Below are 22,708 nucleotides of genomic sequence, written 5' to 3'. Positions count from 1 at the left end.
AGGCCCCTGTCCTGGCTGGTGCGACATGTCCAGGTCGCGGCTGAGACCCATGGGTGAACGAGGTGCCAGAGACAGAGGCTCTCACCCCTCGGGCTGGAGCGGGGGATGCCAGAATTAGCACCGATACTGGCGGTGCGCTCCCGGACTGAAAGGTCACGATGAAGTCACTGCCGGGGAGCCCCAGAACATCTACCAGCTGAAAACCTGGTATTAAACAGCTTAATATATCTCGTTAATGACAAGGTGGCGGTTTTCTGCTGTGTGAGTGATGGGAAGGTTATCCAAGAGAGAAAGGCTGAGTTTTGCCTCCCACCTTCCTCTGGTGAGTCAGGGATCCACTGTGTGTCTGGGAGGAAAAGAGTCTCTGTCTTATCTGGTTTCCTGTCTCCCCAAGGTTGGCCCAGGGAGGGGAGTGGAGGGGACAATGTCGCTGGTCCCTTGTGTGACAGTCTGGGAAGTGCTCCTGATGTATCGAGTCCCAATCCCTGCAACCTCTAAATCCACCTTGTTTTGAAAAGGGGTCTTTGGAGATGTGATTAAGTTAAGCATTTGGGACGAGGAGGTCACCCTGGGTCACCCTGGGCCCTAAATGCAATCGCGTGTCCTAATAAGAGGCAGGCAGAGGGAGGTTTGACTGGAGGAGGAGGAGGTCACGAGCCCAGGACCACCGGGAGCCCCCAGGAGCTGGGCGAGGCAGGAAGGACCCTCCCCCAGAGCCTACAGAGGGAGGATGCCCCACGACGCCTCGATGTCAGACTTCTGGTTGCCAGAGCTGGGGCGGGATTAATCCCTGTGCAATTGAGTTCCCCAGTTTGTGGCTCTTTGTCATGGCAGCCACAGGAGACTTGTGGACAGATCTTCCGTGTCCCACTGCTCAGAATGCAAGGAGCCATTCACCAGGCTCGAGTGTGGGCAGTGGGTGGGTGGAGGGTAGCTGGGCCTTCCAGGTGGCAAGCCTCACCCCAGCCAGTGACTTTGGGCAGTTCTTGACTTCTCCCAGCCTCAGTTTTCTCATCTGTAAAACGGGTCTGGGAAAAACACCTGTTTCATAGATTGTGAAATTTCCCTGAGTGGGTATATACGAAGTGCTGAGAATAGAGCCTGGCACATAGAAAGTTCTGTGTAAGAGTTTGCTATTATCAATAAGATGTTGAATAATGTGTATATTGACAAATGGAGGGAAAAGGGCCACATAAACATGGCTGCAGTGTGGACCCGCTGCCAGACCCATGGGTGGTCTAGGCGGGATACGGGCTGGTCCCTGGCCAGGTCCTCCTGCTCTTCCGCCAGGCATCACTGTGTGTCTGGCCCATCCCAGCTGGGCCCTGGAAAGGCCGTAGACATTCAGTCCTGTGCTCAGACCAGGGCTGCACCCCGCGGACACAGCACGGCTTGGGGCCTAACAGTCGGGGCTCTGAGTGTCGCCAGTGCTGGTTGCAGATTTGGTCTGTACCTCTTACTAGCCTTGGGCAGGTTACTTCATCTCTCCATGCCTTGGTTTCCCCATCTGTAAAATGGGAGAAATGACGGCATCATGTTCCCAGGTTGTAAGTGTTTAGTGAGACAGATTAAGTGTTTGATAGACAGTGTTGCTACCGTGGCTGTTACCATGACCCAGGTACCTGCTGGAGATCTTCTTACAAGCCCCAGTGGCCCCTGCCAGCAGCGTTCCTGGGGACGGCGGGGCCCTACAGTTTGCAGTCACTGACTGGCAGCAGGGTGTTTCCACAGTGTCCGTTTTGGAAGCGGTGAGCTTTTCGTTGGAATCCATTAGGACCCATGTTCTTTGACGGAGCCGTTGGTGGGAGCTGAAATAGCCCTTGACAAACACGTACCGATGTTCATCCGTTCAACACACTTTCCCTGGCACCTGCTGCGAGCCAGTGACTAACCACGCCAAGCAACGTGTCATCTCAGAGGGGTCGGCGCTAAGAAGATAAAACCAGGTGGTGGCTCAGAGCAGGTCCACGAACTCCTGCAAAGCATGCAGTGGTGACTATGGCAGTTTTGCAGGCCAGACGGTTTCTATCACAAGTACTCGGCTCTGCCACGGTGGCATGAAAGTGACCACAGACGACAGACAGACGGTGAGGCTGTGTTCCAGTGAAACTTTACTTATAAACCAGGCGTCAGGCTGGGTTTGTCCTGCGGGCTGTAGTTGGCTGACTCCTGGCCTGGACCTGTGATGGGGGCAAGTCTGTTCTTTAGGAAAGATGCCAAGGGAGAGGGTGCTGGGCGATCAGCGTCAGAGCGTTGCTGGCTGGGGGGCAGCAAGCACAAAGGTCCTGTGGTAGGAACAGGCAGGTTCCAGCAGGCTCCTCCCATTCAAGGAGCAGGAAGGTGGAGGCCCCGTGTGGAGTGTGTTAACGGATCAGCTTCACCTGGTGAAGCCTGGAGTGGTCAGGGCCGGAGATGCTACCTGCTGGACAGGTGGTGCTGAAAGACACAGATTGGGTGGGGTCCCCTTGGGAGGAGAGTCCCCGGAGAGATCCTGTAGCCGCACTGCACAGCCTGGGCTGGCAAGGGTGTTCCTGGTGAGCCCTGGTTTGGCGGGGAATTCGTCTGCCTGTTAGAGAGCGAGAGTGGGCGCGGTGGCCCTGGCACAGGGGAGTCCCTGCAGAGGCGCGTGTGCCTCCAGCCAAGGGGTGCCTGGTGACATGTGCAGACTTCCCAGCTCTTAGGGCATGTTGAGTGCCTGATTTTCTTTCTGCCTGTCCTGCAGGGCTTGGTTTGGCAGCGGTTTTCTCTCACAAACAAAAGGTTGATGCCTGGCCCATCTCTCTCTAGCCTCAGTTTCCCATCTGTGCCTAGGGCCCTTGGGACCCTTGGCTCTGGCTAGGATGCCCCAGGGCTGTGGCCTCTGAGGACGGCCCTGTGACTGCTCTCTGGCTCTGGCATAACCCTGGGGGCCGCCCTCCTGTGTTGGCCTTTCTAGTGGCCTTTGGGGCCAGTGTGGGGCCCATCCAAGCTGGCAGAGGGTGAAGCTTGTGGGGCCTTCCTGGGCAAGGGGGAGTGTCTGGGAGTCTTCCTGGGACCCCGCCCTGCTGAATTCACCAGATTCTACCTTTCCCTTCACTCCTCACTGAAATGGCTACCTCAGAGCTGTGGCTGGCACCGTGTTCCTCTGCCGGTGTTTTACCAGGATGGGAACAGCCCCGTGGGCAGTTTTGAAGTCAGCCTTTAAACTTCACTTTCCTACTGCTAAGGACTGAGCCACGTGGGGCCAGGTGGGGCCAGGTGGGGCCAGGTACGCGTGCTCTGACCTCAGAGGCAGTGGTGCGGGGCCCTGGCAGCCTATGTGAGGGGTGGTGGGCCCAGGGCCAGGTCTGGTGTGGCAGGACCCAGCGTCTCCTCCTGACCGGGTTCTCCCCGGGGGTCTTGGCAGAGGGTGCAAGCATTTCTCATGTCTGTGTAAGACTCTCGGACACAGCTGCTGTGCCCTCCCTGTACCCTTGGCACCAGCCTGGGCCCCCCACCCCCCGGCCTAGCATCTGTCCAGTGACCCTTGGCATGTGGCCCTTCGGGCACAGTTGACCTACAAAGAACAGAAAGGCAGCATTGAAAAGCCTCCCGCCAGGCTCTGCCCTTCCTTTGGCTCCTTCCTTCTGGCAGAGCCACGCGGATGTCCTGGGGGGCCCTGGGAATGTGAGTTCCAGGGCAAGTGTCTGGCCCCTCTCCTCGGCCGGCCCATGAGCTGTCGCCGTGCCGCAGGGCTGTGGAGCCAAGGCCTTCTCCAGAATGAGAGAAGGAACCCCCTTCACCCACCCCAGGAGACCCCAAGAAGCCCCCTCCGGGGGCCAGCTGGGCCAGGTGGGCCACGCCAAGGATGGGCTGCAGCCCAGGTACTCGATCCTCAGAGCTTCCTGGGCCGACAACGAGAGAAATGTCAAAACAGAGCGGTGCAGGCCATGGCAGATCTGAACCACGTACACTTAGCAAGCACGTTGGTGTCGCTGCCCCACGTGATCGGCACGTCAGCTCCTCGCAAAAACAGAGTGCGCGTGAACTGCCGATTCGGGGGGCTCTGTCCTGCAGCCCGGGGGAGCCCTGTGCCCAGTGTGTGGCTCTTGTTATGTGAGTTTCAGGGTAAATTCTCCCCTGACAGGCCCTGGCAGGGGGTTCTCTTTGTGTCCACCCTGTATATAGTCGGTCTATTGATTCATTTTTACTAATTTTCTTCTCTGGACTTGATGTTTTACTTACCATCCCACAGAAAGCAAAACCAGACTTTGAGTCTGAGTCCTGCGGTGAGGGGGGTCCCGGGTGGGCGAGCTCCCACCTGGGCAGGCGGCTCCTTCTCTTCCCACCTGGGGTGTGGGGGGAGCAGTCGCATCTAGAGCCCGAGAGGCCAGCGTGGCTTGGGCTCGCTGGTCAGCCCCGCTCTGCCTGGGCCCGCAGTGCCACCTGCCACCTCCCTCTCTGGCTCCCGGGGTGCTGGCCACGCTGGCAAGGACTGTGCCTTCCAGGCCCGGGCCCTGGGCTCCCAGGGAGCTTGGACAGACCCTTTCTGTTCCAGGAATTGTGCGTCCCCAGCTGCCCTGTTCCCCCGTCCCCCGGGTCAGAGCAGTTGTGTGCTCTGGTGCTCCGCCAGCCGCAGGGCCAGATAACATCTTTCCACATTTCCATCCCCCCCACCCCTGGAACAAAAGCGCCAAGCCCTGTACCTGCCCTCCTCACCTGGGCACCCGGGCACACCTGGGCACTCCTTCAGTCTGGATGCCCCAAGAAAAGGGGCTGCCAGGTGACCGGTTCGGCAAAGTTCACCCCCGCCTAGTCTAGCAGGTTCAGTACTTTTCCAGTGTGTTCTCCCCAGTGGCCGTCAGTGGCCGCACCTCCTGTCCTGTGCGCAGCAAGGGCCGAGACCTCCTCACAGAGGGGAGAGCCAGCCTGCGGGCTCCTCGGGGGCACCCCTCCTCCCGACCTCCACCGTCCTCTCCCTTGCCCTTGCAGGTGTGAGGAGAAAAGCCCCAATCTTCTGGGGTGGCCCCAGCACTCTGGCTTCTGGCAACTCCAGAGACGTGCCCTGCCGCTCGGCAACACGGGCCTGAGAAGCCAGCGTGGCCGGGCGGGCGTGACTCTGGGCCAGACACCTCCCCTGTAGCAGAGACCGCTCTGAGACCCTTGATTCTCTTCTCCGACGTTTCCTGCTGGTAACGACAGCCTCTAGCGCTCAGCAGACGGTGGCACGGAGGCTGTCCTTTCACCACGTTACGTGGGCAGTTGGGGGCCAGAGTGGACTCCAGTCTTCTCTGTCGTGAGCAGTTTTCACACCCCTCATCTGTTTTGGTGCAAACCTTAAGCAGTGATGGGGGACCAGCCTTCTCCTCCAGTGCTGTGCACATTCCCAGCTGGCCCCGGATGGGAGTGTCCAGGCCCTGCCCGCCCTGTGGGTTTCCTGGGTGCCCAGCTCTGTCCACAGGGCCTCCTCGGATGATTAAATCTGGCCCCTGCCTTGAGGCGCTCACAGCCCACAAGCCTTAACACAGCTTCCAACGGCACCGAAGGCCTGGAGGAAGAGGGGCCGAGCGTCCCTGCGGAAACGCAGAGGAAGGGTCTGCCTGCCTGGCAGGAGGGGAGAGGCCACATAAAGATCATTCTGGAACCCAAGGAGACACCCCCCCCACCTGGCAGTGCAGCTCCTCCCCGGGTGTCTGTCCCAGGAGCCCAGCCCACAGCCTGGGCATGGCTGTCGAGAAGCGGCAGCAGCCGGGCATCCATGAACAAGCGTGGACGGGCAGCCGTGCATGTCTCGGGTGGTGTGCGGCTCCGCCACGAGCAGAAGTGAGCAGGCACACGGTGGCATGGGCCCACTCCTGTGCGTGGCCTGTCACCAGCTCCACTTGAGGATGTTCCGGAAAGCTGTGACCACCTGGGGTGTCAGAAGTCCCTGTAGCTGCCCCTCTGTGGCTTCCATTGGACAGACCCGGGTTGGGGCTCTGGGAGGTGGGTGGAAGGAATCAGTGTCTCGCCTGGGTTGTCGGTCCCCCACTGTGTGCATGTGTCAGGCCATCACACACTGTACCGGATACGCGCCCTAAAACCAGAAATCTTCACAGGCTCGCTGGCCAGAAAGGCGCCCCTGGGTTTGCAGTTTGCTCGAAGTCCTGCAGGGTCCGGCCCATGCGCTGGTGGAGGGCTGGGTGTGCTGGGCGGGGTGTCGGCAGTGTCGGGTATTCACCGGCTGCCTCCCCCGGTGGGCAGGGCTGGGCCTCTGGGCGGCCCTGAGGGCAGGGCTGGGACACTGCATGTGTCCTGAGGGCGGCCACGTGAGACCCGACGTCTGGAGGGGACCCGGTGGCCGGGGCTGGCCGTGGCCTCAGCCTGGCCTGTTCCCTGCTGGCACCTCTGGGAATTCTGTCCTGAGTGTTCTCGGGTGTGGCTGGTCCTGGGAGGTTTCCCATTTCTTGGGGATTCCAGGGTGTTGCTGGGGTCGAGCAGGTGCTCGAATGGTGAAGGCGCCCACTGTGCACAGGCACCACTGAGACTCAGGCACCTCCAGTCCGGCAGCAGCCTCACCGAAGGCTGTCTATCCGAGGCCTTGGCTACCATGGGGGGGTCTGATGGGAGGAGCTGAAAGTGGGGGTACGAAGGAGGCCTGAGCCCCGAGCAGAGGCCCCAGATACCCCAGACAGGCCAGAGCACTGGGCCTGTGAGGGCAGCCCCGGTGCTTGGCCGAAGTCGATGGCAGACAAACAGGCTCATGGGATGCCTGGCCACTGCAGGCTGCGTTTGACACACCTGATCCCATGGGAGCCGTTGGGGAGACCTTAGGAGAATCTGGTGCACGGCGGGGCCCGGGCAACCCCGGGAGCGGGTGAGCAGCAGGCAGGGCCCTGTCTGACGGCACCTGGCCCTGGAGGTGGGGAGTCTCAGCAGGTTCCGTTCTGAGCACCAGGAAGTCACCTTTCAAGGCAGAGTGTGCCTGACCACTTTACTCACCTCCTTGGTGGCTGGAATGTGCCTGTCTCACACCTCAGTGCAGGAGGCTGACTGTCTCTTTGTTTTTACAACAAACCTGGGTGTCCAAGGCCAAGCGTGGGGCTGTGCGACTTGGGCACAGGTGCCTGGGCCTGCCTGCAGGGATAATAAGATGCCCTGCCTCAGAGGGTTGGAATTCAATGCCAGGACGGGCAGGCACGTGCCAAGCCATGTCTTATTCTTTGGGGTCAGCAGTGTTCGCTGAGGAGCCTGAAGCCCTTGGTAGCCGGGGACTGACTCTCTTCAGCACAGGTGCAGAATGGATTTATACGAGGAGGGGAAAATACCCCCCACCCCAAGGCAGATCCCTCCCAAACAGCATGACGACCCACAGCATGTGATGAGGGTGTTATCAGAAGAGGGGGATGTTGCCCATTGCTGGCACCTTACCTGGGGGATGTTGGACATCTCTGAGCCTCTTTGAACACCCTGGTGCTAGGGTTCTCCCCACAGATCTAGAACCAGACAGACCCAGGAGTTGCACGGATTTGCTCTGAGCTGGGGTGACCATGAGCTATTCTGAGGAACAGGCCAAGAGCAGGTTGGCCTGGGCAAGATGTGGGGGCTTTGGCTCTGGTCCCCAGGGTCTTCAAATGGTGAAGCAGACCAGCCCCCCAATTTTGAGCAAGGCCCCTTGCCTGTTGGAGGCTCCTAGTGGACACCATGCCCCTCAGGCTCTGACACTGTGGGCTGCTCTTCCTACGCTGGCTCCTGGGCTGCAGGCTGCATCTCTGGTGAGATCATGGGGACACCTGGGGGTTCAGCTGCTAGTTCTGTGAACAGCCCAAGGAGGTAAATCCTCGGAAAGCCCTGACGTGTGAGATGTGGGAACTGGGAACTGTTCTGGAACCTAGGTCAGCCTTGAGGAAGTACCTGGACCCTTCTCAGAGGTGCAGGGCTTGGAATCACCTTGACTCCAGGTGTATGAACCACGCAGAGCAGGAGGCAGGGCCAAGGGAGGGAGAAACAAAGGCCAAATGGCTAGCAGATAGAATTGCTCCATTTTATAATAGCATCACAAATACTGCCACTGTCCGTCCGGCAGTGAGAGCTCAGCATGAATTCACAGGAGATGGTGGCAGCAACTGTGGAGGTGATGGTGGTGATGATCATGGTGGTGACAGTGATGATGATGGTGGTGACAGTGGTGATGGTGTTGGTGATGGTGATGATGGTGACAGTGGTGATGATGGTGATGGTGGTGACCATGGTGACAGTGGTGATGATGGTGGTGATGATGATGGTGGTGACAGTGGGGACAGTGGTGGTGATGATGATGGTGACAGTGGGGACAGTGGTGACAGTGGTGATGATGGTGATGGTGACAGTGGTGACGGTGGTGACGATGGTGGTGACGATGGTGGTGATGGTGGTGACAGAGGTTGAAGAAGTGAGAAGCTAGGGCTGGAGACTGCAGACAGATCTGGCCGTCTCTGAGCGTGTTCCGTCAATCCCCCATTCATTCGTTTGTTATGAAACACCTGCTCTGAAGCGACGCTTGGCTGGGCGCAGATCCTGAGGACAGAACACTCCTGCCCCCAGGCCCTTCCCCCAGGTCCCGCGAACAATGCCGCCCAGTGTCGTGCGTGCCAAGTGCTCCTGGGGGCAGCTGCGTTCTGTCTTGGGCCACCAGGGGAGGCCCCACGGGGCTGGGACAGATCAGGGCAGAGCTGTGGGGGGAAGTACAGGTGGGGCACAGGTGGGGGCGCAGGTGGAGGCTGGGGGCCTGGGCACGTGCCCGAGCATCTCCTCCCTGGGAGGGGGCAGCAGGGTGAGGTGGGGGTGGGTTCAGGGGAGCTGCCCAGAGTTCCAGAGGGAGTGAGCAGTAGCCTCGGGCTGCGGTGAGGGCGTGAAGGGCAGGGGTGAGTTTGGGAGGGTGAGACTGTCCCCCACCCTGTGGCTTCAGAGGGTTGGATGGTTGGCAGCCTCTTTCTTCCTCCACCCTTGGGGCTGGTCTGCTTCCCTCCTGCTGTCACCCTGGGTCTGTCCTGCTGGTGCCAGCACTGCCCAGAGAGCTTGGGCTGGAGCGGTGGACCCTGGCCCCAGAGCAGGGGTGAGGCTTCCCCCATTCTCTTCCTGCCGCCTGAGGCCCACTGGCAGGATGTGAGGTTGGGCAGCAGCTGCCAGGTGGGATGTGCTTTAATGACAGGTTAGTGCAGTTTGCTCAAGACGGCAAGTTGCTCATCTGAGGAAATCAAATTCCATCTTCCTCAGCCACTGAATGCTCCGCCCCAGCCCCTCTGCAAGGCTATGATGGGAAAAATCAAAGGGTCGGGATCCTGACCCCTCTCGCCAAGACCCCTCTGACAGCTCAACTCTGCCACTGACCCTGCCCAGCCCAGATTCCAGCCCCAGAGCGGGAGCGAGAGCAGCGCCTCCAGGGCTGTTATGGGCGAGGTGTCCGTGCACATTCCGTGTGTGGCTGCACCTGCTGTCACTAGCAGCCTCCTCTACCCTGTCCATGGTGAAAATGTGCGACAGCAACCACTCCAGGCTCGGCGAGGTCACTGGGCGAAGGTGTCTCTCGTTCATCGGCGCAGCACCTACATTCTACTCTAAACAGCACGTGGACGGCCCTCTGGCCTCTCATGGGGCTTGGTGGAAGGCCAGAGCCTTTCCTCATCAGAGTCCTGTCAAGGCGAGAATGACACGTCACAAACGGTCTGTCCCCGTGTGCCCAGCATCCCAAACTGGTTTCCAGAAGGGCTGACGGAAGTCCTTTACTGGGGCTAGTAACATCCAGGGAATTCAGAGGAGAGCCGGCAACAGCTTTCTGAGAACCCGGGGAGGGAGGGATCTGCCGGCTGACGGGGCTGGATCGCCCGAGGCCTGGACGTGGTCTTGCCCCAGGGGCAACGCACCTCCCCAGGAAGGAATCCACCACTCCGTACTGTGCACCAGCCCAGTTGTTTCTGGCCATAACGTTGGCTGGTGATGGGGGCTGGGAGCTCAGAGGGGCTCGGCTAACCCTAACCCTAACCTCAGCTGCACGTTTGGAAGGAAGGACCCAAGACGGGGAGGCTGAGGGCAGGGAGGGGCTTGCGGGGAGTGTCCTGAGCCTCCCTCTTGGGAGCTTTCACTCAGGCCAGAGCAGACGGCCACATCTTGTGTGGGAAGCCTGGGCTGGGCCAGGTGTGGGGCCCAGGATTCTGCCAGATCTGTGATTCCCAGCACCTGGGAAGAACACCAGGTTTTGATTCTAGTAAACTCTTATTGGGTTGAGGGCTGAGTTCCCACCCTGGGCCCTGGTTTGAGAGGATCTCCTGGGGTGCACTGTCCCCTGGTGGTGGCAGCAGGGACACAGAGTGGACCCGGACTTCACGCAGGAAAGACTTCTGCTGTCAGACGTGACTTTGGAGAACGATAGGTTAACGTTTCCAAGTTTTTAAGGCCAAACGCTTGCGTGTATAGAGACCTAAGAGTGTCCCTGCTTGCCCTGGTGTTTGTCGAACATTCCAGAGCCTGAGATAAGGGAGACCTTCAGGGTTTACAGAATGGTGCTGACCTTTCGGAAGCAGTCCTGCGTGTGGCTCCGAGGCCTGGGCCAGGGAAGAGGGACAGGGAGGTGCCATATTGCCCCTGCTGGGCTGTCTGTGCCCGCTTGGCCTACGTCAGAGCCTGGGGGTCCTGAGGCCCTTCCTGGGGGATGCGGAAGCCCAGGGAAGGTGGGCGGTGCCAGGGTGCCTACCGAGGGCCCAGCTCGCACCCGCCAGGACACCTGGGCTCGGGGACAGGCCAAGCTTGTGAGCTGCTCTGCCAGCCCCGCCTGCAGCTGCGTCCACCATCCTGAAGGCTCCGGGACCTTGAGGAGAGACGGAGCTTCGCCCATTTTACAGACGAGGAAACTTCTCAACAGATAAGAGAGGTTCTGCCACTGTAGGGGAAGGTACAGATAGTCTCAGGTCGCTGCAGTGGGGACCGAGGAAGCCCACGGGTTTGAGTAGGACCCAGTAGAGTGCAGCTAAGGCCGGCGGGGCCAGACCTGTGTGTGTGCACGTGGATGTCTAAACCACTGGTGAGGAAACGCACTGGGAGATTGGCGTCTGCTGGCCTGTTTTCCTGATTAAACGCAGATTTCCTTCCCCTGGGTGCTGGGCGGCCGCTTCCCTGCCATCCTCGCTGGACAGCCCTGGCTGGCCTGAGCTGCCACCAGCGCCGTCCTGCTCTGCATTCTGGGGCCCCTGGCCCTGTCCTCTGAGGGAGGCCCAGGCTGGGCAGGCGGGTGGTCCGGACACCCAGCTCGAGGCTCAGTCTTGGGCGTCCTGGCTCCCCCAGCCCGGACCCCAGCAAGTCCAGGGACTGTGTGAGCAGGACCTCGGTGGTGGGAAAGGGACAGGGAGAAAATGAACCAGGCACCTCCCACCGCTGGCTCGGACCCTCCATCTGGCCAGGGCCGGCTTGATGCCAGCACCACCAAGCACTTGGCCTGCGCTGTGCTAACAGATGGGGGCCCTGTGGGCAGGAGTCCTGGGCTGGGTCGTGGCTGTGCCACCTGCACCAGGGAATTCCATGGATGTCCCTACCCCCTCTGGCCTCAGTGTCCCCATCTGTGAAGTGGGGGTGCATGATGTCCAGGTTTCCTTTATCACAGAAGTGCCCCCCCGGGATTTCAAGGCCTGGGTGTTGGGAGCAAGAGTCCCACTGGGCAGCGGGTGGGCCGTGGGGTGGCCCCAAGAGGAGCCGGCCACCTCCGAGAGCAGCTCACAGGGCTTAGGCCTCCAGCAGCGCATCTGCCTGCCCCGTGACTTAGGGACTCCTTGTGTGCTGGGAGGTCCTGGGACAAGTTCTGAGGGACACACATTTGGAAATTCTGACTTAGCCATCTGGAGATGTGATGGGAAGGGTGTTCAGGAAGGTGGAACAGTGTGAGCAGAGACAGGAGCGTGGAGGACCAGAGACGAGTGTGGGAAACAGCAGCTGGTCACAACTAAAGCAGGGAGGGGGACCCAAGGCAGGCTGAGCAGGCCAGAGGCCAGTACCCCTGTGGGCAGGAAGCAGGCAGGCTTGGAACCTGGGTCCCTCTTGTCCACTTCAGACGGGCAGAAAGCCCTAGCCTCCCTCTCGTCCTGCCGGGGGTCGCTCCCTTCCAGGGGGCCGCTAAGGGCAGGTTTGAGGGACAGTTTGTCCTGCCCGGCACCGGCCTCCAGGTGCACCCTGCTCAGCTGAGGGTGAGTCCTCCCCTCTCCCGAAGCCACGCTCAGCCCCGTGTCTGGGCTCTGAGGCAGGAGCAGCTTCTGCCCAACAGCCTTGAGGGGGTCAGGCTGGTGGTGCGGATGGGGGATGGGGTTAGGTGGTGGACACGTGGTCGCCCACTCCCTGAGGACAGCCCTGAGTTGAGAGTTTGCTGGTGTGTGGGGCAAGCACTTCCTCCATGGCCAGTGTCACAGGGCCACCAGCGTGGAGTTGGGGAGAGATGCTCACGGACATGAGGGATGCAAACAAGCGGATTAGGAAGCGATGAGACTTGAGGACCTCTCGCTTTTAAAATATAATGCGTTTAATTGTAGGTTCATATAAGTTAATGTTTAATGATGACTGCTTAAATGGTTCGCAGAATTATTGGAAATTTAACAGACGGGTCTCGAAAGCTGCTTGGAGCTGGAGCCAGCACACCAGGGCACGCACCCTGCACCTGGGGTTGTCTCAGTGACAAAGCCTTCCCGGTTCTGTCCCATTTTCTGCAGGCAAACGAGGGAGCAGGAGACGCCCCCCGACTTTTTCTACTTCTCTGACTACGAGAGGCACAATGCGGAGATCGCCGCCTTCCACCTCGACAGGTGAGCTTCCACCTTGACAGGTGAACTTCCACCTCGACAGGTGAGCCTCCCCTCCCCTCCCCCTGAGGACTGTTGCCAACACAGGGGTCACACGTCCTTCACTCAGATCCATTCTGGGCTCCTCCCTGAGCCGCAGGCCATTCTGCGTGGGGGACGGCAGCACCCAGTGACAGTAACACTAACGGGCACCTTCTCCCAGCGGCTGCTCTGTTCAGGGCACGGTGTGTACCTCAGTCCTTCAGCCCTCACAGCACCCGCTAGGTAGACACTATCTATGCCCATTTCACAGATGGGGAAACCGAGGCACTGTGAGTAACTATCTGCCCAGAGTCCCACACTCCCGACCATGCCTCTCATGCAGCGGGAGACGCCCTGCCCTCACGGCACTTGCCATGAGACAGGCTCCCTCCCGCGCCCAGCACCTGCGACATTGCCACACAGAGGGCAACTGCAGGCAGCAGGAACAGGGGAGGGAAAGAGGATAGGCAGGGCGGAGGGAGGAGCAGTGACCAAAGCAGGCTGCCTGGAGGCAGCAGTGTCTGTGGTGAGAGGCCCAACCGGACGTGAACTCATCCTTAGGCTCCGCTTGGCCGTTGCAAGGGGGAGCAGGCGGCAGGCGACCCTGTGTGTGGATGTCTCGGCACCCCTGGGGCTCAGAGTTCTGTGCTGAGGGGGCAGTTTATGGGCCTGACCCTGGTCTGGAGGGTCCAGAGGGTTGAGAGACACCCCTGGCACAGCGGATGGGGAGGTGCCCCCCGGCCTGCACTGCGGGACCCTGAGGGGACAGCGTCTCAGCCCAGCAGGGTTGGCCTGTCCCAGGGCTGGTTAGAATGCGGAGTCACATTGAAGTTTGGAAGTTTTTTGTAAGATCGAAATCTTATGTGGCGACTACAGAAATCCCCAGAAGTCAGATTTTCAACTATCTACAAACAGACCGAACCCAGAAATGGGCTTTTCTGTGTAAAGATGGTGGCCACAGAGCCAGTGAGGGTCGCTCATCAGGAACTGTGGACCCCTCAGTTGGCTTGTGCATGAAGCAGGACAGCCCGGTGAGCCTGCCGGGGGCCGAGGTGGCGGGTGCTCCGTGCTGAGGGTCGGTGGCCTCGATCCAGCATGCTGGGCCGCCCCTCCACAGAGGACGACTGTGCGGGGCCATCCGCAGCGTCCTGTGTCAGCAAGAAAAGCCCATGTCCCATGTCTCTGTGTAATTAAGCAAGCGGCAACACAGTTCAGAAAGAGTTCCATTAAAAGGGGTTAATTTAATTTAATTGTGTTTTACATTAAGCCCTGGAACAGGGGCATGTTTTAGTTACCTGGGCACTTGGCGGGGCCAATGCCAGTCCTGGAATTGTGGCCAGCCCCGTCCTTCTGGGGTGCATTTCTGCCCCATCACTGAGGATCCCAGCACAGCCAGGGGCCCCCGCACTTGGTTTAAAGGAGGGGGAGAGAGATGCGGTGCACCCCGCCTGCTGCCGGGAGCCGCCCAGACGGAGCCACCCAGAGCACAGACGCCCTTTTCATCCTCTCTCTTGCCAGGATCCTGGACTTCCGTCGGGTCCCTCCCGTGGCTGGCAGGATGGTCAACATGACCAAGGAAATCCGGGATGTCACTCGAGACAAGAAGCTGTGGAGAACCTTCTTCATCTCCCCAGGTAGCCTTGCACGGCCCGCCCCAGCGGATTAGTGGACACGGAGGCTGTGGGCTCCGATACCCCTTGAGTAAGAGGTGCGGAGCTGCTTCCAACCTGCCGTTCTCACCTGAGGAGGCACGTGCGCCCCTTCCGCGCCCACGTGTGGCCCTGCACACAGGCTTAGGGCTGCCAGACTGGCTGTGCAGTCATCCTCTCTCCAATCCCCTGTGCTGTCAGGGAGGCTACTTGTACCCTTTTGTTTATTTTAAAAGGCAAAATGATTTACTTTTGGAACCTGCCAGCCTCTCCAGGGAGTCTTCTCCAGGTAGCGTGGCCAGGGGGGACCTACCCCCTCAGACTTAAAAACACCCCCGCAGGATCCGCCTGGCATAGACGGGGCCGGGCGACCTCCCCTTGCTCGATTCAGCCGAACGGCGGGTGCCTGGGAGCAGGGGGTGAGCACAGAATGAGCCTGGTAGTGGAAATGCACACATCTGCTGGGTGCTGACGTTTACAAAAACCTCTCAGTCTCTCCTGACATACCTACATGCACACGGAGACACAGGTCATGTTCTCCTCAGTTACCTGCCCCAGGTTGCTTTAAACCTGGCATTTGGGCCCTGCCGGTAGGTCAGTCTCTCCCCGTGAGCTCCTGCTTCGCACCAGCCGTGCGGAGCTACCCCCCGGCCCTCCCCTCCGCCTGAGCCTTCATCCCTCTCCCGGACTTTGTCACTTGGATTCCCTCTTCAGGGTGCATGTGTGGTCCCCGCAAGGCCAGGCCAAGGGGAATGAAGTGACCCACAGTCGCCGGGGAAACCCCACAAAGTGAGGGCCCCGCCATGGGAGTGATGCCCTCTGACTGCCCACAGCAGGGGTCCTCAGCCCCTCTCCTCCCGCCCCTAATTTATACAGATAAAATCCAGTCAAGGCCCCTGATTTGCTGGCTCATAAAACTCAACCTAAAAGCCTATTCCTCGTAGGTATTTCAGACGGATGTACCAAACTCTGCTGGTATCTGTTCTTTTCATCAAAACTGTCCTGGCGGGTGTGAGGCGCCATCTCCTTGTGAAGTTGATTTGCGTTTCCCCGATGAGCCTGTTGGCCACTTGTTTGTCTTGGTGAAACATCCACTCAAGTCCTTTGACCGTTTATTACTTGGGTTACTTGTCTTTTGATTGCGTTGTAAGGGTTCTTTAGCTGTATCAGACACAGGACCTGCAGATACTTTCCCCCAGTCTGTGGGTTGTCTCTTTTGCGGTTTTATAGTATCAGTGCATTTTTTAAGCCATTGAACATTCACTCTAGAATTTCCACAGTCTCCAGTCCCTGAGTTTTCAGGGTGAGTAGAAAGCAGCAGGTTCAGGCCCCAGCTCTGCCTCCTTGTGGCAGGTAACCCTGGAGGTCCACTCTGCGGGGCTCCGTTTTCTACAGCGCAGGTTGGTGGTGTTTGCCGAGATGGATGTGAGAGCTGTGGGCGGCTCCTGCCCCGAGAAGCACCAGGCAGAGCTGGGCACAGCCCTGGGAGAGCGTGGGGTGGTCCCAGCAGACGGGCCTGGCTCGGACAGAAGCTCTGGGAGGGGCTGCCTGGAGGGTGCCCTGAGTGGCCCCCATGATCTGACTGGCGGTCTGCCCCACAGCCAACAACATCTGCTTCTACGGGGAGTGTTCCTACTACTGCTCCACCGAGCACGCCCTGTGTGGCAAGCCGGACCAGATAGAGGGCTCGCTGGCGGCCTTCCTGCCCGACCTGTCCCTGGCCAAGAGGAAGACGTGGCGGAACCCCTGGCGGCGCTCCTACCACAAGCGCAAGAAGGCCGAGTGAGTGCAGGGGCCCATTCCCGGGGACAAGGCTGGTCTCTGTCCCTCCAGTGAGGGAACAGGGGACGGGCTCGGGAGGGGTGTGGGATCGCCAGCGGCCACAGGCCGGAAGGTGGCAGGGCAGGCACAGACGCCTCACACGGCTCCCTGCAGGTGGGAGGTGGACCCCGACTACTGCGAGGAGGTGAAGCAGACGCCGCCCTACGACAGCCGCCACCGCATCCTGGACATCATGGACATGACCATTTTCGACTTCCTCATGGGTATGTCCAGCAGCCATGCTGGCCACCCCACGTGCACGAGGCACATGGGTTCCCACGGACCCTGCACAGACCAGATGACACCCAGAGCTGGGCGGTGGGCAGCTGCGTGGTGCGACCCGTCCGTGGTCCCGTGGTCCAAGGAGAGGTTAGGGTTGGGTGGGGTCACTACTTTTACAGTGTTATTATGGCACAGAGGCCCTGTTTCGGGAGGGAGGGAAGATGCCACTTTGCAGAGAGCAGAGGCCTCTGAGCTGCCACTGTTCCTGCTTGTCCCCACAGGAAACATGGACCGCCACCACTATGAGACTTTTGAGAAGTTTGGGAACGAGACGTTCATCATCCACTTGGACAACGGCAGAGGGTGAGCCTGCTCTTGCTCCTGCAGACCCACGAGGGGCTGGCCACTGCCTCGCCTAGACACAGGGGAATAGCCCACGGGGGAGGAACGTGCGTGGCCCCAAAGGCCACATCTCAGTGCGAGACGCAGGGAGGGCCACCGGGAGTGCTGGGTTTCCCCACCTCCCAGTAAGCCTGTGTTACCCCGGGAAACTGAGGCCTAGAGAGACCGCTGGCTAAGGAGAGCAGGGCCAATGGGGCCGACGGGGCCTCTACCCGCACGCAGGACCTGGCTCCGCCAGCCACGGACAGACATTCTCCCTGCCACTGTGGGAGACCCTGGTGGCCCCGATTAACGAGGCAGGGAAGTGAGCGATGCAGGCGGAGAATATCCACGGCAGGCGCGGGTGCCTGCGTGGTCAGCTTCGGGCACCCAGATAGTTTGCACACGGGCTGCCGTGTGCCCACTGTGAGAGACGCTCCTGCAGCCAAACGTGGCCGACAGCCCCCCGTGCTGTCTGGACACAGCTGCCCAGGATCCCTCGTCTGAGTGTGTTGGCCCAGATGGGGCGTCAGGACCCCACATCTGGCCGGCCTCCCAGCGCCGCAGCCCCTTAGGGACCTGCCTTGGCCCTTGGATGACTCTGCTTCCCTTCTGGCAGGTTTGGGAAGTATTCGCACGACGAGCTCTCCATTCTGGTGCCCTTACAGCAGTGCTGCAGGTACAGCCTCCGCCCCGCCAGCCACCCCCTGCCCCGTCCCTGTGCAGGGACAGATGAGGCCAGAGCCTGCCCTGCCCGGACCGTCACACCAGGAGAAGAAAGGCAGCCTCACCCCACTGCATGGGGCCCACACGCCTCGTGTAACCCGTGGGTCTGTCCAGCTGGAGCCTGTCATAGCTCGGCTCCTGGACAGTCTTGACGTCCCGTGTGCAGGGAGGACACACACGGTCCTGCTCTCTTGGCTACGGCTGCACACTGTGCCCTCTGCACCTTCTGCAGGGCTCTCTGACGCAGCTTCCCTCCTGCTGCGGTTGGGGACTCAGGCTTGCAGGGCACCCTGGCTTGCAGGGCACCCCGGCTTGTGCCTCTCTAAGGAGTCGCCTGCCCAGACAGACGAGCTGGGTTGGGGACAGTGAGCAGGGGTCCTCCTCGCTCCTCCCACTGGGCCCCTCTGAGTGGCACACAGGCCACCCGCTCCTGCAAGGTTGCACCCTGATCTCTCCTACAGGCGAGAGGCAGGGGCCTGACAGCTCCCACAGCTTATCGCTGAGGGGGCATTTGATCTCCAGCCCCTCTCTCTGCGTCTCTCTGTCTTTGTCTCTGTCTCTCTCCCCTCTCTGTCTCTCTCTCTCCCCCAGCCCCCATTTCCAACGGCCTGGCTTCTTCCCCCTCTCCCACAAAGGCCTGACCCCTCTCTCCTCCCCAGGATCAGGAAGTCCACCTACCTGCGGCTGCAGCTGCTGGCCAGGGAGGAGTACAAGCTGAGCCTGCTGATGGCAGAGTCCCTGCAGAAGGACCAGGTGGCACCCGTCCTGTACCAACCGCACCTGGACGCCCTGGACCGGCGGCTGCGCATCGTGCTGCAGGCCGTCCGCGAGTGCATCGAGAGGGACGGGCTGCGCGGCGTGGTGGAGGACGACTTGGACCCCGAGCACAGAGCCGCCTCCGCGAGGTAGTGACCCGCCGGCTGCCGCTCTACCTGCCTGGATGAGAGGAGGAGAGAGACGGGGCTCGGGGGACCCCATGATACGTGTCGTGAATTCAGTGAATTCAGAGACTGGACGGACGGTCCCCAAGCTGTGAACTGCGGCCCCGGATGGCTGAGGTCATTCCATGGAGGGTCTGATGTGTCACATTGTGTCAGCTTTTGAGACCAGGAGAGGTTGGGAAGGAAGCGCTGTCTGTGCTCGAGGACAGAGGCAGCTGGTGGCGAGGTGCTCCGTCCCTTTTGTAGGGAGAGGAAGCCTTATTTACTATTTTGTATTTATATAGGGTGGATGTGTATACAACAGGCGCATATGCAGACACAGCTCACCTGCCCAACTGACAGAGAACCGTCCTCCCCTCGGGCTCCGGGGGGCCCCTCACAGCAAACCCACCTGCGAGTGCTCTCCCAGTCCGGACCTAATTTAAATAAAGACTCTTCTTCTCCGTCCCACGGCCTCAGCACTTACAGGGCCGGAGGGTCCCGAGGGACGTCACAGCCTGCGTGTTGAGGGACGAATCCGCGAATGTGGGTTTCAGATGATGAAACGACCAGTTACTCTACTTGTCTGTCGCGGCCAGCAGTGGCCCAGCCTCTGGCTTTGCTTTGGACGGTGGTGTGGACACGTCACGCAGGGTCCGCTGTGCCCTGCAGCAGCAGGCTTGCCTCCGTAGCGTTTTGTGGAATAGTTTGCAATGTGGTAAATGTGCAATAAAGATACGGCAAGTGTGTGTTGGCAGCGCACTGGGTCGGGGCCCCTCGTACCCTGGCACGTGCCTGCCCACTCACCTGCCACAAAAGCGAGTCATGGCACTGCTCGTGGCCGGGCCCTGGCTCTCGAGGGGGCCTGGGTGTCTGGAGCCCGAGGCCTGCTGGGGCCCTGAAGGGAGCGTCCGCCAAGCCCCGGTAAGCAGGCTGGACAAGGCTGAGCTCTCCAAGGCGAGGATGGCGCCCTGTGGACACAGCTCCACGTGGTACCACGTCTTAGCAGGAGCTGGGCGCCAGCCCTCGAGGGAGTGGGGGCTCCAAGGAGAGCTTGCGGCTGAGGGCACACTGCAGACAGACCTCAGTATTCTAGAGGCATAAGAGTCCCAGGGTCAGAGTGCTGGAAGTCACAGCCCCATGGGCCGTGGGCTGCACGTGATCCCACCGTGGTGGCTTTATGTGCGCTGGGTCCCGTGCAAAGCAGCCAGCATAAATCATTTCTAGTCTCTAAAGCAGAACTGCAAGGTCAACTTTATTGCTCTCATTTTACAGATGGGAAAACTGAGGCTGAGAGAGAGAAAGCCAGTCAGCCGTGAGTCAGTATAGTTTCCAGAATGGCAAAGCTCGTGCCGGAGACCCCATGCACTGGACCCCAGTCCCAGGCAGAGCCCAGGATGAGGCAGGCTCCCCACACAAGCAAACTGAAGGAGAACCTTGGGCCACGGGCGATGGAACACAGTGGTCCTGAAAGCTGTCTCCAGCGTCCCAGAGCTCGGGCTCGCTGGGTCACCTGGGCCTGCTTCCTGCCATCTGCCAGCCGGACCTGGGGCCAGCACACGCTCTCTGCCTCGCTCACCCCCCAGCCGAGGGACCCTGCCCCACATCCCCCTTCTTCCCAGGGAGGCTGCAGGGGTGGGGCGGGGCCTGCAAGGTCCTTTAGTTTCCAGCACCCACCGCACCGAGGGTGCGGCCAAGGCAGAGCTGGGTTCAGCAGCCCAATGGGGTGCGGAGGACCCGTCTGGCCCGAACAGACTAGAGGAGCCTGGAGCCCCCATCTCAGGCTGCTTGGGCAGGATGGGGTGCAGGTGTCACAGCCTTGGACAGGAGCCTGGCTGCCACATGCCCAGGGCCACACAGCCTGGGAGTCCCAAGAAATCAGACTCAGTGGGCTGATCACTGTCACCCTGCCCACCTTCCAAGGCCCCACATTCACTCCCCTGTCCTTCAAGGCAGACGTGCCGAGCACCGATTATCAGGCCAGGGTGCAGAGGGGACCCAACAGGGCTCTGTCATCATCACAGCGGCCTCATGATAAATACAAATTAGCCACAAACCAGCCCACTGCACACAGCTGTGAGGCTGCACAAGGACAAGGACAATCCAGGTGGACCCTTTATGCAGGGCAGGGAGAGAGGTGCCAGGGGCCTCCTGAAATCCATGGCGGAAGCTCAGCCCCCAGTGACTGAGTATGGAGGTTGGGCCTTTAGAGAGGTGATTAAGGTAAACTGAGGTCAGTGGGGTGACCCCTAATCCCACGGGGCCAGGGGCCTTAGGAGGAGAAGCAATCAGGACACAGAAAAAGACAGGACCACACGGAGGACACGGGGGGTGGGGGAGACGCCGCCTGTCCTGCCACAACCTGATCTACGCCCAGCCTGCCAAACACAGGCCTGCGTTGGCTCAGCCTGGAATGTCACTTGGAAAACAGAGGGGCAGGAAGGGGGCAGCTCCCAGGGGCTCCTGCCTGGGGATGGGTCCCACTGTCAAGCCAGGACGAGGGGTCGCTGCGGAGGGCGGGGCACCTCTCTGAATTGAAATACATAAATGAGCAGAGTGTGTGTCCTCTGCTCTCACTTCCCACAAGGGAAAAAACATGAGAAAAGGGGCAGGGAATGCAGATGGTGGGTGTGCCCTGACTTCCCTGCCTCCACCCCAACAGAGAGAGGATCCCCCCAGAGCTCCTGGGCCACACCATGGAAGGCAGGACTGCTGGCCCTCGCGGTGGTCCCCAAATGTCCCTGCTCCATAGCCACCAATAGTGGGTCCAGCCCCCCGTCCCAGTCCAGCTGTAGCGGGCAGACGCCCTCAGCCAGCTCTTCCCGGTGGCTTGGACATGGGCTCCTGGCTCCGTCCCCACCTCCCAGGTGCTCACCTGAGCAAAGACTCACCCTCAGCACAGCCCGTAACCGCAGGACTCCCCCAAGAGGGCCTTGGCCAAGGCAGGCAGAAGAGAAGGCCCCGGACACCTTGACATGCCCAGGTGGGCCTGGAGAGCGGTGGGGGAAGACGGGGTCACCCAGACGAGCCTCTGTCGGAAGAGCAGAACCCGAAAGCCCCTGTGTGTGTGTGTGTGGGAGCGGGGAGTCCTCGTACACCCAGGGGGTCTTTCTCACCCTTTGCGGAGCTGCGTTTGGAAGAAGGGTTTGGCGGGCTTGCCAGGCCCTGCTGGGCCCACACCAGCCTTGCCCCCAGCCTGCCTCGGCCCAGGTTAGGGGTAGCCCGGTGAGGTTGCCGCGGGGACTTGGGTCAGCCAGCCCCTGCCCAGAGTCTCCGTCCCACCCTGTCTCTGTGGGTCCCAGGGCTCAGGACCCCCATCCCCTCAGCCAGGCTCACTGCAGCCAGGTGTGTCCCAGGACAGTCTGCAGGTGAATCTGCAGGTGAGCCTATTCTCGCGGGGACACCTGCTCATGTCTGATCCCCTTGCGCCATCTAGAGGACATCTGGGGGAAAGCAAGCATCTGACACTGCCCACAGCCAGCTGTGCAGCAGAGACCAGAGGGCCTTGCCCTCTCGGTTCAGGGCTTCAGGGCGGACCCACAGGCCTCCCACAGCCTGGCTGAAAGCCCCGGGCAGGGGGCCTGAGAGTCCCGCCCTCCAATGTCTCCCCAGGACCTAGCACAGTCCTGGCATTTCACAAATACCTGTTCTTCTCCAACACGTATGTTCTTGATGGGCACTGGACACAAGCTCTGCACACCTGCACACCAGTGTTTGCAGCACTCTCCTTTAAACAGAGAGCAAGTGAAAATTTGGAATTCTTTGCAGAGGCCCTCACTGGACACACTGAGCAGTCACCTGGCCTGGTCCCTACTGCCCTGTCCTGCTGCCCTCCTGCCACAGCACTGTGGAGCCCCACCGAGGCACGACCTTGCAGCCCTGAGCTCTCGGGCAGGCGGGCCGGACGGTGGTCCACGCTGTCTTCTTTCATCATCTCAGTGCTCTGTCATCTGCCGGTCCTCTCCCTCACCCTGTGCAGCCCCCACAGTCGGCATTGGAGGGCTCCTACTTCCCGGCGCATGGTAGCGGCCCCCAAGCTGGCCCCAGGGGTCCACGCCTCCCGGTATTCATGCCCTTGTGAGTCCCTGAGTTGCCCCACACTGGTCTGTGAGCCCAACAGAAGACACATAAGTGGTGGCCACAGTCAGAGTTGGGTACAGAAGGCTCTGCATGCCCCTGCTGTTGTCCCTTGGATCTCTCCCTGTGGGGACATTAT

The 22,708-nt window shown here is 60.4% G+C and overlaps 1 protein-coding gene across 1 annotated transcript in view; it reads left to right on the top strand.

The window, feature by feature from the left end:
* Positions 1-18,960, top strand: part of FAM20C (family with sequence similarity 20, member C) — a 46,726-nt gene extending 27,766 nt beyond the window's left edge. The window contains exons 4-10 of the mRNA XM_012639138.1: positions 12,663-12,755; positions 14,292-14,407; positions 16,024-16,204; positions 16,358-16,467; positions 16,747-16,828; positions 17,466-17,525; positions 18,232-18,960. Of these exons, the coding sequence (XP_012494592.1) occupies positions 12,663-12,755; positions 14,292-14,407; positions 16,024-16,204; positions 16,358-16,467; positions 16,747-16,828; positions 17,466-17,525; positions 18,232-18,481 (892 nt within the window). The 3' untranslated portion in view covers positions 18,482-18,960. The remainder of the gene's footprint in view (positions 1-12,662; positions 12,756-14,291; positions 14,408-16,023; positions 16,205-16,357; positions 16,468-16,746; positions 16,829-17,465; positions 17,526-18,231) is intronic.
* Positions 18,961-22,708: the final 3,748 nt, after the last annotated feature.

This window comes from Propithecus coquereli, unplaced genomic scaffold (assembly GCF_000956105.1).
Source record: "Propithecus coquereli isolate 6110/MARCELLA unplaced genomic scaffold, Pcoq_1.0 Scaffold137, whole genome shotgun sequence".
NCBI classification, from domain to species: Eukaryota; Metazoa; Chordata; class Mammalia; order Primates; family Indriidae; genus Propithecus; species Propithecus coquereli.
This window is presented reverse-complemented; position numbering and strand designations above follow the sequence as displayed.